This window comes from Poromitra crassiceps, assembly GCF_964638095.1.
Source record: "Poromitra crassiceps genome assembly, chromosome: 14".
NCBI classification, from domain to species: Eukaryota; Metazoa; Chordata; class Actinopteri; order Beryciformes; family Melamphaidae; genus Poromitra; species Poromitra crassiceps.
This window is the reverse complement of record NC_139633.1, coordinates 31,491,732-31,504,977: the sequence shown is the minus strand read 5'-3', so window position 1 is coordinate 31,504,977 and position 13,246 is coordinate 31,491,732. Positions and strand designations below refer to the sequence as shown.

Below are 13,246 nucleotides of genomic sequence, written 5' to 3'. Positions count from 1 at the left end.
ACGCTATTACTATCACATGTACTAACTCACCACGCTATTACTATCACATGTACTAACTCACCACGCTATTACTATCCCATGTACTAACTCGCCACGCTATTACCATCACATGTACTAACTCACCACGCTATTACTATCACATGTACTAACTCACCACGCTATTACTATCACATGTACTAACTCACCACGCTATTACTATCACATGTACTAACTCACCACGCTATTACTATCCCATGTACTAACTCACCACGCTATTACTATCACATGTACTAACTCACCACGCTATTACTATCACATGTACTAACTCACCACGCTATTACTATCACATGTACTAACTCACCACGCTATTACTATCACATGTACTAACTCACCACGCTATTACTATCACATGTACTAACTCACCACGCTATTACTATCACATGTACTAACTCGCCACGCTATTACCATCACATGTACTAACTCACCACGCTATTACTATCACATGTACTAACTCACCACGCTATTACCATCACATGTACTAACTCGCCACGCTATTACCATCACATGTACTAACTCACCACGCTATTACTATCACATGTACTAACTCACCACGCTATTACTATCACATGTACTAACTCACCACGCTATTACTATCACATGTACTAACTCACCACGCTATTACCATCACATGTACTAACTCACCACGCTATTACTATCGGGAATATGGCAAATTGGTGAATCTCCCAAAATGTTGCAGCGCTCCTTTAATGGGTGGTGATAAAAAGAGCAGCATGAAGGAAGTGGAAGGGGAGGGGCCATGACGAGCGACACCAGTGCTCGGCGGGTGGTGGATGTTGATTTCGGGACCCTGTGTCTTACCGTCGGTTAGTTCCTGGATGAGGACTAGTCTCTCCTCCAGGACCTGCTCCATCTGCTCCTGTGTCTCCTCCTGCTCCGTCAGAGCCAAACGCATATCCTCCAACACAATCTGCTTGGCTTCCAGGTCTGGAACAAACCCATGCGCACGCACACACACGCACGCGCACGCGCACACACACACACACACACACACACACACACACACACACACACACACACACACACACACACACACACACACACACACACACACACACACACACACACACACACACACACACACCTTTGTTTACTATAAAGACTATAATTCACATTTGAGAATTTCTAGCTCTGCTCATTTCTAGAACGCTCCGTGTTCAACTGCGTATGCGGGATCAATTGTGCAGCAAGCGTGCGCCGCACAGAACCCCTCTGCATTCTAGTAGTGAGATACAGTGCACTCCTCTTATAGTGCTCACTTTGGAAGAGGTCCAATTGATCACTATAAGCAGATGATCATGAACCGATTTTTTACTTTTTCTTTATTTCTCATGCAGATTACCATCTAACTGACATTTTGTACATGAATTACATTAATACAGTACATATAAAGCTTCGCTATTTACTGGATGTTATTGACTTTAGAAATCCATACAGTAATATAGGCCTCCAGCTGTTTCAAACACAGTGACCTCACACAGACAGACAGACATGTATGTTAGGGTTAATACTGTACTCCTAAGAACATCTAGGCGTGTGGCCCCCAGGAAGAGAAGCTGCTGCAGCTACTGTAGCTAATGGTGATCGTAATAAAACAAACTTAAACTATAAGCTGATTCCACTAGACCAGTGGTTCCCAACCTTTTTTGTGTTATGTACCACTTGAGCTGTTTTTCCATGACAATAGTACCCCTCACTCATGCGTGTTCATGATTACATACAAGTAAATCTATACAAAATATATGTTTCACTGAACTGCCGGTGTTTGGGCTTTTTAGTTGTTTTTTTTGCCATTATCAGTAGCAAACTCAACACAGATAAGGGCAAAATGCATTTCCTCTCGAGTGCAGTGTTTCCATCCCAACCAGGAGTATGAATGAAGGTATCTTTGGTGCACGCCTGTGACAGTGACTTTGCAGTTGTATGTAGAAAACAGTCAGACATCACATGTGTAATAGTACATTTGAAGTCACAGACAAAAAAAGCTTGCAGACAGTCATACCATAGTCATACATGTGAACATGGTGCAAAACACATTCACTGTTCACTGTTCAAGGTGGTATATAAGCAAAAAAAAAAAAAAGAGGTTAGGAATCACTGTTCTATTGCAGGGGCTCCCAAACTTTTCAGACCAAGTACCAGTATGTACCAAACCAGTATGTACCAAACCTCCACTGTGGAAACTAACCCCCCCATTAAGTAACATTAGCTGATTTAACCATGCAATAGCATCAGAAAGGGTAAATAACAACAAAAGGCTACTGGTCCCACACACACACACAGACACATACACACACACAGGTGTTATCATACCTTTGCAGGCCTTCTGATAGAGCTGCAGTGTGTGATCTCGCACGCACACACACACACGCACGCACGCACGCACGCACGCACGCACGCACGCACGCACGCACACACACACACACACACACACACACACACACACACACACACACACACACACACACACACACACACACACACACACACAGAGGTGTTCTCGTACCTTTGCAGGCCTTCTGATAGAGTGTGTGATCAGACTTGGAGTCAGATGATTGTTCCTGAATGGATGGATGATAGAGAGGAAGGTAAGAAGAGATGCAGTGGCCGTGCACTGCTTTGGATCTTTGTAGCACAAGATGCCCAGATGTTTCTGTCCACAGGCTTCTTTTATTTATCCAATCCCCCCACATGTTTTTAAGATAGTGACAATTACTAGCCTGATATTCAGACTGAATCGTCAACTCATAAACTAATTTCCTCGTCTAATCGGAGATTGCACTCACGTCAGAGCATTTCTATGAGGGGGCGGGCTTAGGTCTTCCCCGCAATCTGGGAACCTAAAGTCTATTTTTATTTGAAAAATAGACTCTGGGACAGCCCTACCGTTTTTCCCAGCTTCCTGTACAGCGCGCCTCTCCTGCCACCGTCACTTCCTAGTCCGTGCTCCACTGTTTACAGTCTAAATAGCAACTTGCACCGCAACTTTCCAGTAATTTTTCCACTGTTGTTGTAAGACGAGTTGACGTCTTCTATGCAGTGTGTTTATGTGTTAACGTTATTAGCAAATAGCCGAAATGGACCCGGAAAAAGGACTTTTCCGTCACTTCCGCTTTCCTTTTCCGCGTCCACTTCGGCTATTCACTAATAACGTTAAAACTAGCCACTAGGAAGTGACGGTGGCAGGAGAGGCGCGCTGTACAGGAAGCTGGGAAAACGGTAGGGCTGTTCCAGTCTATTTTTCAAATAAAAATAGACTGGGTTCCCAGATTGGGTAACCAATCACTAGAGACCAAGGTGTCCACGGCGACCGGCCGGCAGGGCAGCCGCAACGGTCTCATGGAATAACGGATTTGGGACCGCAATAAAAGATACATACATACACATAATACTACAAACCAATCTCCAGCAGCTGTGTCCGCTCCTGAACAAAGCTCCTACAACTTTATTCAGTCACTTTTTTTTAAACTAGCTTGGCTCCTCCCTCGCTGCTTAAACCAAGATGTTAAGTCACATGTGAGCTGGACTGCACAATAATAACTTAATAAAAGGCAATCAATCAATCAATCAACAACAACGTACTGTTTTGAGCTGCTGGATGGTCCTGTCTCTGTTGGCCAGGTCGGACTGATGCTGCTTCCTGGACTTCTCCGCATCGGACAGCTTCTGTTTGAGACTTTTCTCTTCGTCTCTCATAGTCGAGATCTTTAGGAAACACAATCAATTCATCAATCAGTCAGTCTCAGTCTACAGATCTTCAGGAAACAAACCATTCAGAAATCAGTCAGTCTCAGCCTACATAGTCAAGATCTTCAGGAAACAATCAATTCAGAAATCAGTCAGTCTCAGCCTACATAGTCAAGATCTTCAGGAAACAATCAATTCATAAATCACTCAGTCTCAGTCTACAGAGTGTTTCTTTGCTCTAACAAATGATTAACCAACATTATAGAAATATTCAGCAAAAGCCATTAAAGGTCAACCATGACAGAAGAATCCAGAATAGACCAATCACTGGCAATAACCTCCTCGCTCCCCTACATCTGTACCAGATGCCAAAGTCTGCTTTATCTTTTGAAGGCTGCACGTTATTAGAATTGAGGTTTTCCTCCCTTTGTATCCATATATGATCAAAGATGTTTAATGAAGCCATCTGTTAAAATGTCATTCTGTTTGAATGATTACATTGAAAAGTTGGTGCATTTTAAAATATCCATTCTTTTTCAAGGAAACAAATCATAACTTGACTTGGTCCTGATGAAGTGAAATTCATCTACGGTAATCAGGCTAGTTCGCAGCATTTAAAGTTTCAAACAACTAAACAACAAGTATTTCCAAAACCAACAGATCATTCTCATCTGGAGCCATAGTAAAGTTGAAACCAGAATCATGAAAAACATTGATATGGGACTACAATGTCAGGCTGCCGACGGCAGTTAGACCTACGTATATACTCGGACGTCAGCTTGACGAGGGGGACCAGGGGAGTCTCCAGCAAAATGAGTAAATTGTGTCATTTCACTAGGATTTCAATTGATAATGGGCAAACGCCTGCCTTTGAGAGGAAGAGAGGACCTTCACAGTGTTTGTACTGTACCTCCTTCTGGACCTGCTGGATCTGTCTCTTGGAGTCGGCGAGTTTCTCTCGCATGTCTGAAGTGTCGTCTTCTTTCCTCTGCAGGTCGAGGCTAATGCTCTTGACTTTGTCCGAGTCCTGCGTGGCGCTTTCCTTTAGCCTGGGCGAGGGACACACATTACATTACATTAAATTACGTCATTTGGCAGACGCTTTTATCCAAAGCGACTTACAATAACACATTTTTGTCAGCAATAGAGAAATCAACTATGCAACACAGTCTATGACAGCTACAACTCCTGAAGGAATAGTGTAAAGATTAGTTAGTATTTTTTTTTTAATAGAGAGAGAAATATATTAGTTCAAGAAGGGCCCAGATAGAGCCTGAAAAGGTGTATCTTTAGTCTTTTCCGAAAGCTTGGGAGTGATTCGGCCGTCCTGACCGAAGGTGGGAGCTTGTTCCACCATTGAGGTGCCAGGGACGAGAAGAGTCGCGAACGGGATGAGCGACTTTTGAGCCCCCGTAGTGGAGGAGGGGCGAGGCGTCCCGCACTGGTGCGGGACGCACCAGTGCGAAGGGAGCGGTGAGAGGTTCGGAACCTGACCATAGATTGAAGGTACAGAGGGGCTGTCTGGTGTACTGCCCTGTAGGCCAGAACCAGTGTCTTGAATTTAATGCGTGCCGAGATGGGAAGCCAGTGAAGGTCCCGGAAGAGGGGAGTGACATGAGAGAAGACACAGGAAGAGAATACTGAACTGCTCGTATTTCAGAGCAAAAAACAAGCGAGATCATATAGAACTCCCAAACAATAACATAATTGAGCACAGTGAGAAGACGCTGTTGTAATGAATGGAGAATGTGGCTAGTGGCTAGAGAAGACAAAATAGCAGCAGACACACTCAAACCTAAGATAATTTGGCCGGTTGCAATCTCCCACCCTGTTCCCGTAATTGTGGCTCCCAAAATGGGGCATATACCCCTAGGTGTGTGTGGAGGTACTACAGGGGAGTACTTGAGAGAAAGGGGAAAATGGACAAATGTAAGAATCATGAAAATAAATGAAACTTTAAAATGAATCTGCTCAGGAGGCAGTAGGTAATTGCAACTCCTTCACTCCATTTCTTCTTTTGTAATGTTATATTCTTCAAAAGGTGGGTTATCATTCATTCATTGCTTTATATGCTATAGTTTTCTCTCACAGTTTTCTCAGCAAAATGCTGTAGTCGTGTGAAGGGGGTACTTGGATTCAGAAATCAGGGAAAGGGGGAGAAGGTACTGTGAGAAGGTTTACCTGCTGATCTCCTGCGCTCTCTTCTCCAGCTCGGCGTCCTTCTGAGCGATGGCCTCCTCGGCCACCGCCAGCAGCTCCCTGCGCCTCTCCACCTCCCTGCGCCGGGCGTCCTGCACCGCCTGGCTCTCCTCCTCCTCCCGCCGCGCCTGTGCCTCCCTCAGACTCTTCTGCAGCGACGCCACCTGCGCCTCCTTTTCCACGAGCTTTTTCTGCAGTTCCGCCTCTTTCTCTGCAGATTGTTTTTCTTCCTCTGCTAGCTTCCTCTCCATCCGCTCGTCCTTCTCCCTCAGCAATCTCTCCGTCTCTGCCATTCTATCGGCCAGTGAAGAAGCTGGCTGGCTGCTAGCGTCCACCTCAGTTTCACCTGTACACTCCTCCTCCTCCTCCTCCTCCTCCTCTTCCATGTTGGCGATCTTTGCCCTCAGGGATGCAACCTCAGCCTGGAGATCTGAGTTCAACTTGTTGAGATCGTCCTCAGCGGCAGAGTTGGAGGTATCATTGATCTCACGCCGAGCTTTGCATCTGGCCTCCTCCAGTTCGGCCCTGAGCTGCTCTGAGGTCTGCTCTTGCTGCTGGAGCTTCTGTTTGAAATGATCGAGCTCCAGGTCCCAGGTTGCTTGCTGGTCACTCAACTTGTGTTTGACCTCCAGCTGCTGGTCTGAGGTCAGCTCTTTGTTGGCGATCTGTTCTTTTGCCTGTGCCAGCTCATGCTCCAGCTCCAGCATCTGCCTGTGCTTCCTCTCGTTCTCCTCCTTTTGCTCAGTCAGACCCTTTCTGAGCTCAGACAGCTCCTCTTTCAGCCCATCTCTCTCCCTCTCAAGTCCGGCTGATGAGGCAGACATCTCCACTTCCTGTTTGAGGCTGTGAACTTCCTGGGTCAGGGACAGGATCTGGGCCGTTTTCTCCTCGGTGTGTTTGTCCAGTTGGGCCTGGGCAGCCTGGAGGTTGACTGAGGCTTGGTCGGCTCTCGCTGTCTGGTTGGTCACCTATGGAATAAAATGCAATGCTCGTTGACTCTTGTGCAGATAATACAACACTTTACATCGAATAGAATAAAACCTGCTCATCTAACTCAAGTAATGATGATTGCTGAATCTTAGATAACAGATGCATGATGAACAACTTCCTTATAGACCAAACTGAAGAAAAAAAAATCATAGACCTTTCTCAATCAGGGTGATTACAGGTTTCTGTAAGTGAAACTATTGAATAACATAAATCTCACCCCAACACACAAGCCAGTAATCTAAAAAATACATACATAAGAAACTGTTTCAGAGACAAGAGTATGAATCCACTTAATAAAGGAGATTTCGCATCAGAAAAAGTGAACCAAGAAAGACGAAACAATTTTAAGACCTGGATTTTATCCATAATTATGTGCAGTCACGCCCGTTCCGTTTTGTAGTGAATCTGACCAAAGGGTTGAAATGAAATTGTGAGCCACCTCTCTCTCGGTGGCCTCCAGCTTGCCAGTCAGCTCTCTGGCTTCCTCTCGGAGCAGGTCAGCCTCCTGCACCCATGTCGCCCTCTCCTCAACCAGCCTGCTGATCTCCTCCCGCTCTGCCTGTAGAGCATACTGTGCCTCCTCCTTGGCTCTTCTCTCTTCTTCGAGGGATGCTAGCGCCTCCTCTTTGCTTTGATTCTGCTCCCGTAGTGCGGCGACAGCCTCCTCCCTGGCTTTCCTCTCCTCCTCCAAGGAGGCCAATGCTTCCTCTTTTCCCATAGTCTGGTACTCCAAGGCTGCCAGGGCTTCATCTCTGGCTCTCTTCTCCTTTTCCAGAGCAGCCGACGCCTCCTAGTGGATATAGGTGTACCAATTAGCTGATAGGTGTACCAATTAGCTGATAGGTGTACCAATTAGCGTTTACAAGGACTATTGCTCACTGAATGCACATGCTTTTCATGAACACTGCAAATTGTCAGATGTAATTTGCTGTCTTGTGTCTGTTCTTCTATGTGAAACTTTTCTCATGCTTATATGAAACTTGTTATGCTGCTTGTCTTGGCCAGGACTCCCTTGTAAAAGAGATTCTGAATCTCAATGGGAATATTCCTGGTTAAATAAAGGTGAATGAAAGAATCATGAGCTAAGATCCTAAATCAATATCAGCAATATCACACACAAGCAAGTGTTGAGACAAGCGATCACACAAAAGTAGGGCTGGGCAATATAATCGATACGGCAATATATCGCGATATTTTATTTCCCGATACTGTATCGATACTTGGACGCCAAGTATCGCGATATTATTATTATTATTTTTTTGCAGGCCATGCCATGCCTCTGCATCTGGTGATTCCCACCCCTAATCAATTCTGTATCGATATTTCCCATATCGATGCGTTCAGTAACACTCAACACTCAGTAGACTAAATTTGTCCACTAACTTATCAGTATAAAGTGATGTACATATTATTACACTACCTGGGTGGTACACAGTGTGTTGTATCTTTAGCTCTATTATTTAATTTTGAGTAAATTCTGTAGAATATCGCAAAATATCGCAATATGTATCGCATCGCAATATATCGTGATACAATCGTATCGTGACCCAAGTATCGTGATACGTATCGTACGTATCGTATCGTACGCAGATTCCTGATTTCATCAGGCCAAATGTATGTTTCCCCCTTCCCCATACCCCCATAACAGCATCAGAAACGCTAAATAACAACGTAAGGCTACTGGTTCAAAACACACACATGCACACGCAACACACACACACGCCAACATTAGGCTGTAAAAAAAAAATAGGACCCCTTTGAAAATGTTTGTCTCCCTTGTGAGGACGAACCCACCGCTCTAACCACGCTGTAATGTAATCACTATGGGAGATTTCTGCATTCTGGGCTCATTTCAATCTAGTATTAAACATACTTTCGGGTCATGTTTAAATAAAAACACGGCTTGTATCGATAAATATGCACCATCACTACTACAAAATGAAAAAATAATTTTGAAAAAGGCAGAAATAATAAATTAAATCAAGCTCTGTTTAGAGGAGCAAATGCAGCATTTCAGCCCGCTTGAATAAAAACGGCACAACAAAAAATCGTCACTCCTCGCCTTTAAGAGTGGATTCCCAACTGGATTTTTTGATTTGTCCTTTGGTCTGTCACTTAAATTATAGCCAACCCCTGTGTACACGTCATGGTGAATGGTTCCTTTTGATTTGTTTGGGTTATACCGACGAAAATCGCGTCATTTCCCTTCATTCGCCTCGCCACTAACTTCAACTTTGAGGAACCAGCGATGTGAACACATGAAATTGTCCGCCAACTTGTTCTCTTGAACGCTGTCAAGTCAGTTTTCGTTTTTCGTTTTTTTTTTTTTTGTTATTCGTGTCAAAACGTGCAGTGTGCCGTGTAAAACCCCCCCCCTGCTTTTTCCTCATTTAGCGCGAGAGCAGAGTGGCTCCAGCTGGGCTGCTCTGCTCCCCCTCCCTCCTCTCTCTCTGCACAATCAAGTCAGTGGTGGAGTGCTTCTCAATGTGGGGTCAGGGGAGAGGATTCAAGATTCTCTGTTGTCTCTCTCAACCTAATATACAGTATATGGAATTCTGAACAAAATCATATCTAGGCTACATTAAAAAAAATCTGATTTGCATCTGAGAAACCAAATTTCATCATATTGGGGGTCCATGGCCCCAATGTGAACTAAATTAGGAGTCCTTAATATGAAAAAGGTTAAGAATGATTTACAGAAACACAATGCCATGGGTATTCCCTTTCCCTTCCTTTTATTTCTATTTATGATGAGGCAGGATTTGGTTTATCAATAATACATATAATTTCACCTTTTTTTCCTCGATGCCCCTCCCACACACACCCCCTCCCAAAAGTGTTAGACACACTGTTTTACATACATTCTATTCTGCTCCTCATGAATATCTATATATATTTTTAGGCTACATAAAGTAGTCTGTACAAATGTTATAATGTATAAGCTCACAGAATAAACTTATGTATGACAGTATGAATAGATGTAGCCTACAAATAAGCAAATTGCCTGGATTATCATACATTGTACAATACATTTCTTAATTAGCCTGGCTTTTGACTATCTGACACATTGTTTTACACATTTATCCATCTATTGGTAAACATGGAGGAATTCATGTAGGCCAGGGATACTCAACTTGCTTTGACCAGGGGCCACTTTTGCAAAATGACAGGAGGCGAGGGGCCAGTTAACTCATTGAGTGCCAGCCACTTTTGGAGAACGGATGCTCCCAGTGCCAGAGTTTCAGAGCGTTTTCAGTGATTTCTCGAGGCCCACAGAATATTGTGTGATATTACTATGTAAACACTGAACACGCACAAAGAACGATGAGACTCTATTCTATCATCTGCAAAAAAAAGTTTATTGATCCCATTTTCCGTTCTTTAGTTATGAGCCGGAGAAGATAGCTTGATTCATCCAAAAAAAGCAATTTTTTTCTAGAAGCTGAGATAATTGGCCTTTTGTGAAATTAAACATTTCAAGCACATCACTGACTCTGAAGCTAATCTTTTCTAATGTAGTCACACCTCAAAAATAATTTCCTTCAATAAAACAGTGAAGGCCAGGGAATTCTGTTTGGCAGAATAATATTTTTTAGCTACAACCAGCAGCGCTGGCCCCTGCGTGCGCTGCTGGTTGCAGCTTCTTGCTGGTCTTGATTTGCTGCTGGTGGGCATCGGATATTCTGGCTTGCGTTTGTCAATCCTGTCCTGCTGCCTGGGTCTGTCTGGGTGTTGCGCGCTGCTCTGCGTGCCCCCCCCCCCCCCCCCCGCACCCCCCCCCCCCCCGCCCCGCCCCGCCCCGCCTCGCCTCGCCTCAACTGCACACTCCTCCTCCTGTCTGTGGTGGCTCTCTGCTGAGTTTGCTGTGCGCACAGTGAAGGGACATCGACATCCTGCTTTTTTACAGCGTTCCGCGTGTGTTTGTCACCGGCAACGATGCTTCCAGTTGAGAATAATAACAACTCCACGGTGTGGATGTGCGGATGTGCTGTCCGGCTCAATTGTGGGAGCAGATTGGCTGCTGCAGGCACAGCTGCAGTAACGTGCTTCAGCATATCGATGCATACGGATGCGATGCGATTTCCGTTTCCATAACGACTTCTTCTTTGTTTTTTCCTTGCCTTTCTGTTATGTGGAGAGCACTGTCGCCACCTAAGGGTTCTGTAAAATAGGTTAGACACATCCAATAGCTATAATATTTGTACATCAGAGGCAGAAGGCTTTGATCGACGCCCCACCGTCAAAAAACGCAATTGACGAACATGTCCGTCCTTGGCACTCTACGTTACTATTTGAAATGACGAACATGTCCGTCCTTGGCACTCAATGAGTTAATGAACTAAGATTAATAATATTATTTTCTTCTGTAGTGGATTGTAGTCCCTCCCCCATAACAATAAACAAGAAAAGTTAGAAATTCAGTTTGGTCACTTCAATTCAGTTCTCAAATCTGTTCAGAGTAAACCCTCTTCATAAATAAAGGCCCTCTCCAAAAAGAAAATGAATCAAACATCTCTTAGATGGGGGGCCAGTCGTGGGCCGCATCTGGCCCCCGGGCCACAAGTTGAGTATCACTGATGTAGGCTATGCACACAGTTATCTTCAGAGGCAGTGGAGGTGCGACCCATCTGACTTTGTCAATGTGAACTACAGTAAATGATCTTTGATTAAAGCCCCAATCCATAATTGCAGCATTATGCTCCAGTTAGCTGAACATGAATTTCAAATGCATTTTGAGACTATATAGAGGTTTCATGTTAACACGTTCACTGCCATTGACGAGATATCTCGTCTTACAAAATCCAACGGTTGACTGCCAATGACGAGATATCTCGTCTTAAAAAAAAAAAAAAAAAATTTGACGGTGGGACGTGGATCAACGCCCCCCACGTCTCCTATAAAAATATTGGAGCCACCGAACGTGTACAACCCATTCCACCGACCCACTAAGTGGCGACAGTGCTCTCCAAACTAGAAAAAGCCGAGCCAAAACTGCAGGGGAACGCGCGAGGAAACCATTCTCTCATACTGTAAAATGGATTGGCGAAAACGCTTTCGCTTTCGCGCATTATCGCGCTGGGAGCTGGCGGTGGGGGATTGCAAATTTGCATAATAGATTATGGGTGAAACACACTTTGAAACACCAGCAGAAAGCGCAGAATCGCACGCAGATTCATTCCAGCTGAGCTCAACCGAAAACCCAGAAACGAACGAGCCTCATTCTCATACTGTAGGCGAAAACGCTTTCACGCTGGTGCACACGGGCGCACAACGGTGGGGGGTTCCAAAAATAGACTGGGTGGAAAACACACTTTGAAACACGCAGCATAAAGCCTAGAATCGCACAAAGCTTCATCAAAGCTCTCAAACCCAAGAAACGAGTGAGCCCCATCTGCCAGGGAGGGAGGCTGCTCACTGCTCAGACAGGCAGTAGAAACTCGCTTGTGACAAACGCTGCTGAAAGCCACCAGACACGCCCACGGAGGGAGGAGTTTGAAGGAGAGGGCATTCAGAACTATATTGTTTAGATGTCTGATCTCTCACTGATGCCAAAAATAAATGGTTAAAGTGACTGTTCTGCCTGTTTGATTGAATTTCACAAAACTGCGATTATCTCAGCTTTCAGTCTCAGACGCTGAAACCATGCTGTACTCAACGGCTAATATCTACATAACTACTAACTCTACAAACTAACTCTTTTAGACAGAGAAAGCACACATTCTATTAGTACTTTTGTGAACTTTGTGTTCACAAAGTCCAAGCAGAAAATAATCCTCGGCTCTTGTAAAATGAGCCAGAATCCTCAAAAAAACCCTCTGGCAGAAGCTACCTACAGTAAAAAAAAAACGGCTGGCAGTGAATGTGTTAAACAGAGCTCTATGTTAACTCATTGAGTGCCAGCCACTTTTGGAGAACGGACGCTCCCAGTGCCAGTGTTTCAGAGCGTTTTCAGTGATTTCTCGAGGCCCACAGAATATTGTGTGATATTACTATGTAAACACCGAACATGCACAAAGAACAATGAGACTCTATTGTATCAGCAGCAAAAAAAAGTTTATTGATATCATTTTCCGTTCTTTAGTTATCAGCCGGAGAAGATAGGTCAAAAACAGCAAAAACAGGCGTTTCCATCTAGAAGCTGAGATATTGAGCCTTTTGTGAAATTAAACATTTCAAGCAAATCACTGACTCTGAAGCTAATATTTTCTGACCTGAAACATCTGAACAGTAATTTCCTTCAATATAACAGCACCCCCACCCCCCTCTACTGCAAACTCCTCCTCCGTGGGTGTGTCTCTGGTGGCTCTGCTCG

General features: G+C 44.5%; 1 protein-coding gene across 1 annotated transcript in view; it reads right to left on the bottom strand.

Annotated features, from left to right (window-relative positions):
• The window catches only part of kif20ba (kinesin family member 20Ba), a 119,707-nt gene that overhangs the window by 46,876 nt on the left and 59,585 nt on the right, over positions 1 to 13,246 (bottom strand). The window contains exons 22-27 of the mRNA XM_083650736.1: positions 7,373 to 7,723; positions 5,926 to 6,911; positions 4,655 to 4,793; positions 3,640 to 3,762; positions 2,564 to 2,618; positions 859 to 984 (exon numbers count right to left, since the gene is read on the bottom strand). Of these exons, the coding sequence (XP_083506862.1) occupies positions 859 to 984; positions 2,564 to 2,618; positions 3,640 to 3,762; positions 4,655 to 4,793; positions 5,926 to 6,911; positions 7,373 to 7,723 (1,780 nt within the window). The remainder of the gene's footprint in view (positions 1 to 858; positions 985 to 2,563; positions 2,619 to 3,639; positions 3,763 to 4,654; positions 4,794 to 5,925; positions 6,912 to 7,372; positions 7,724 to 13,246) is intronic.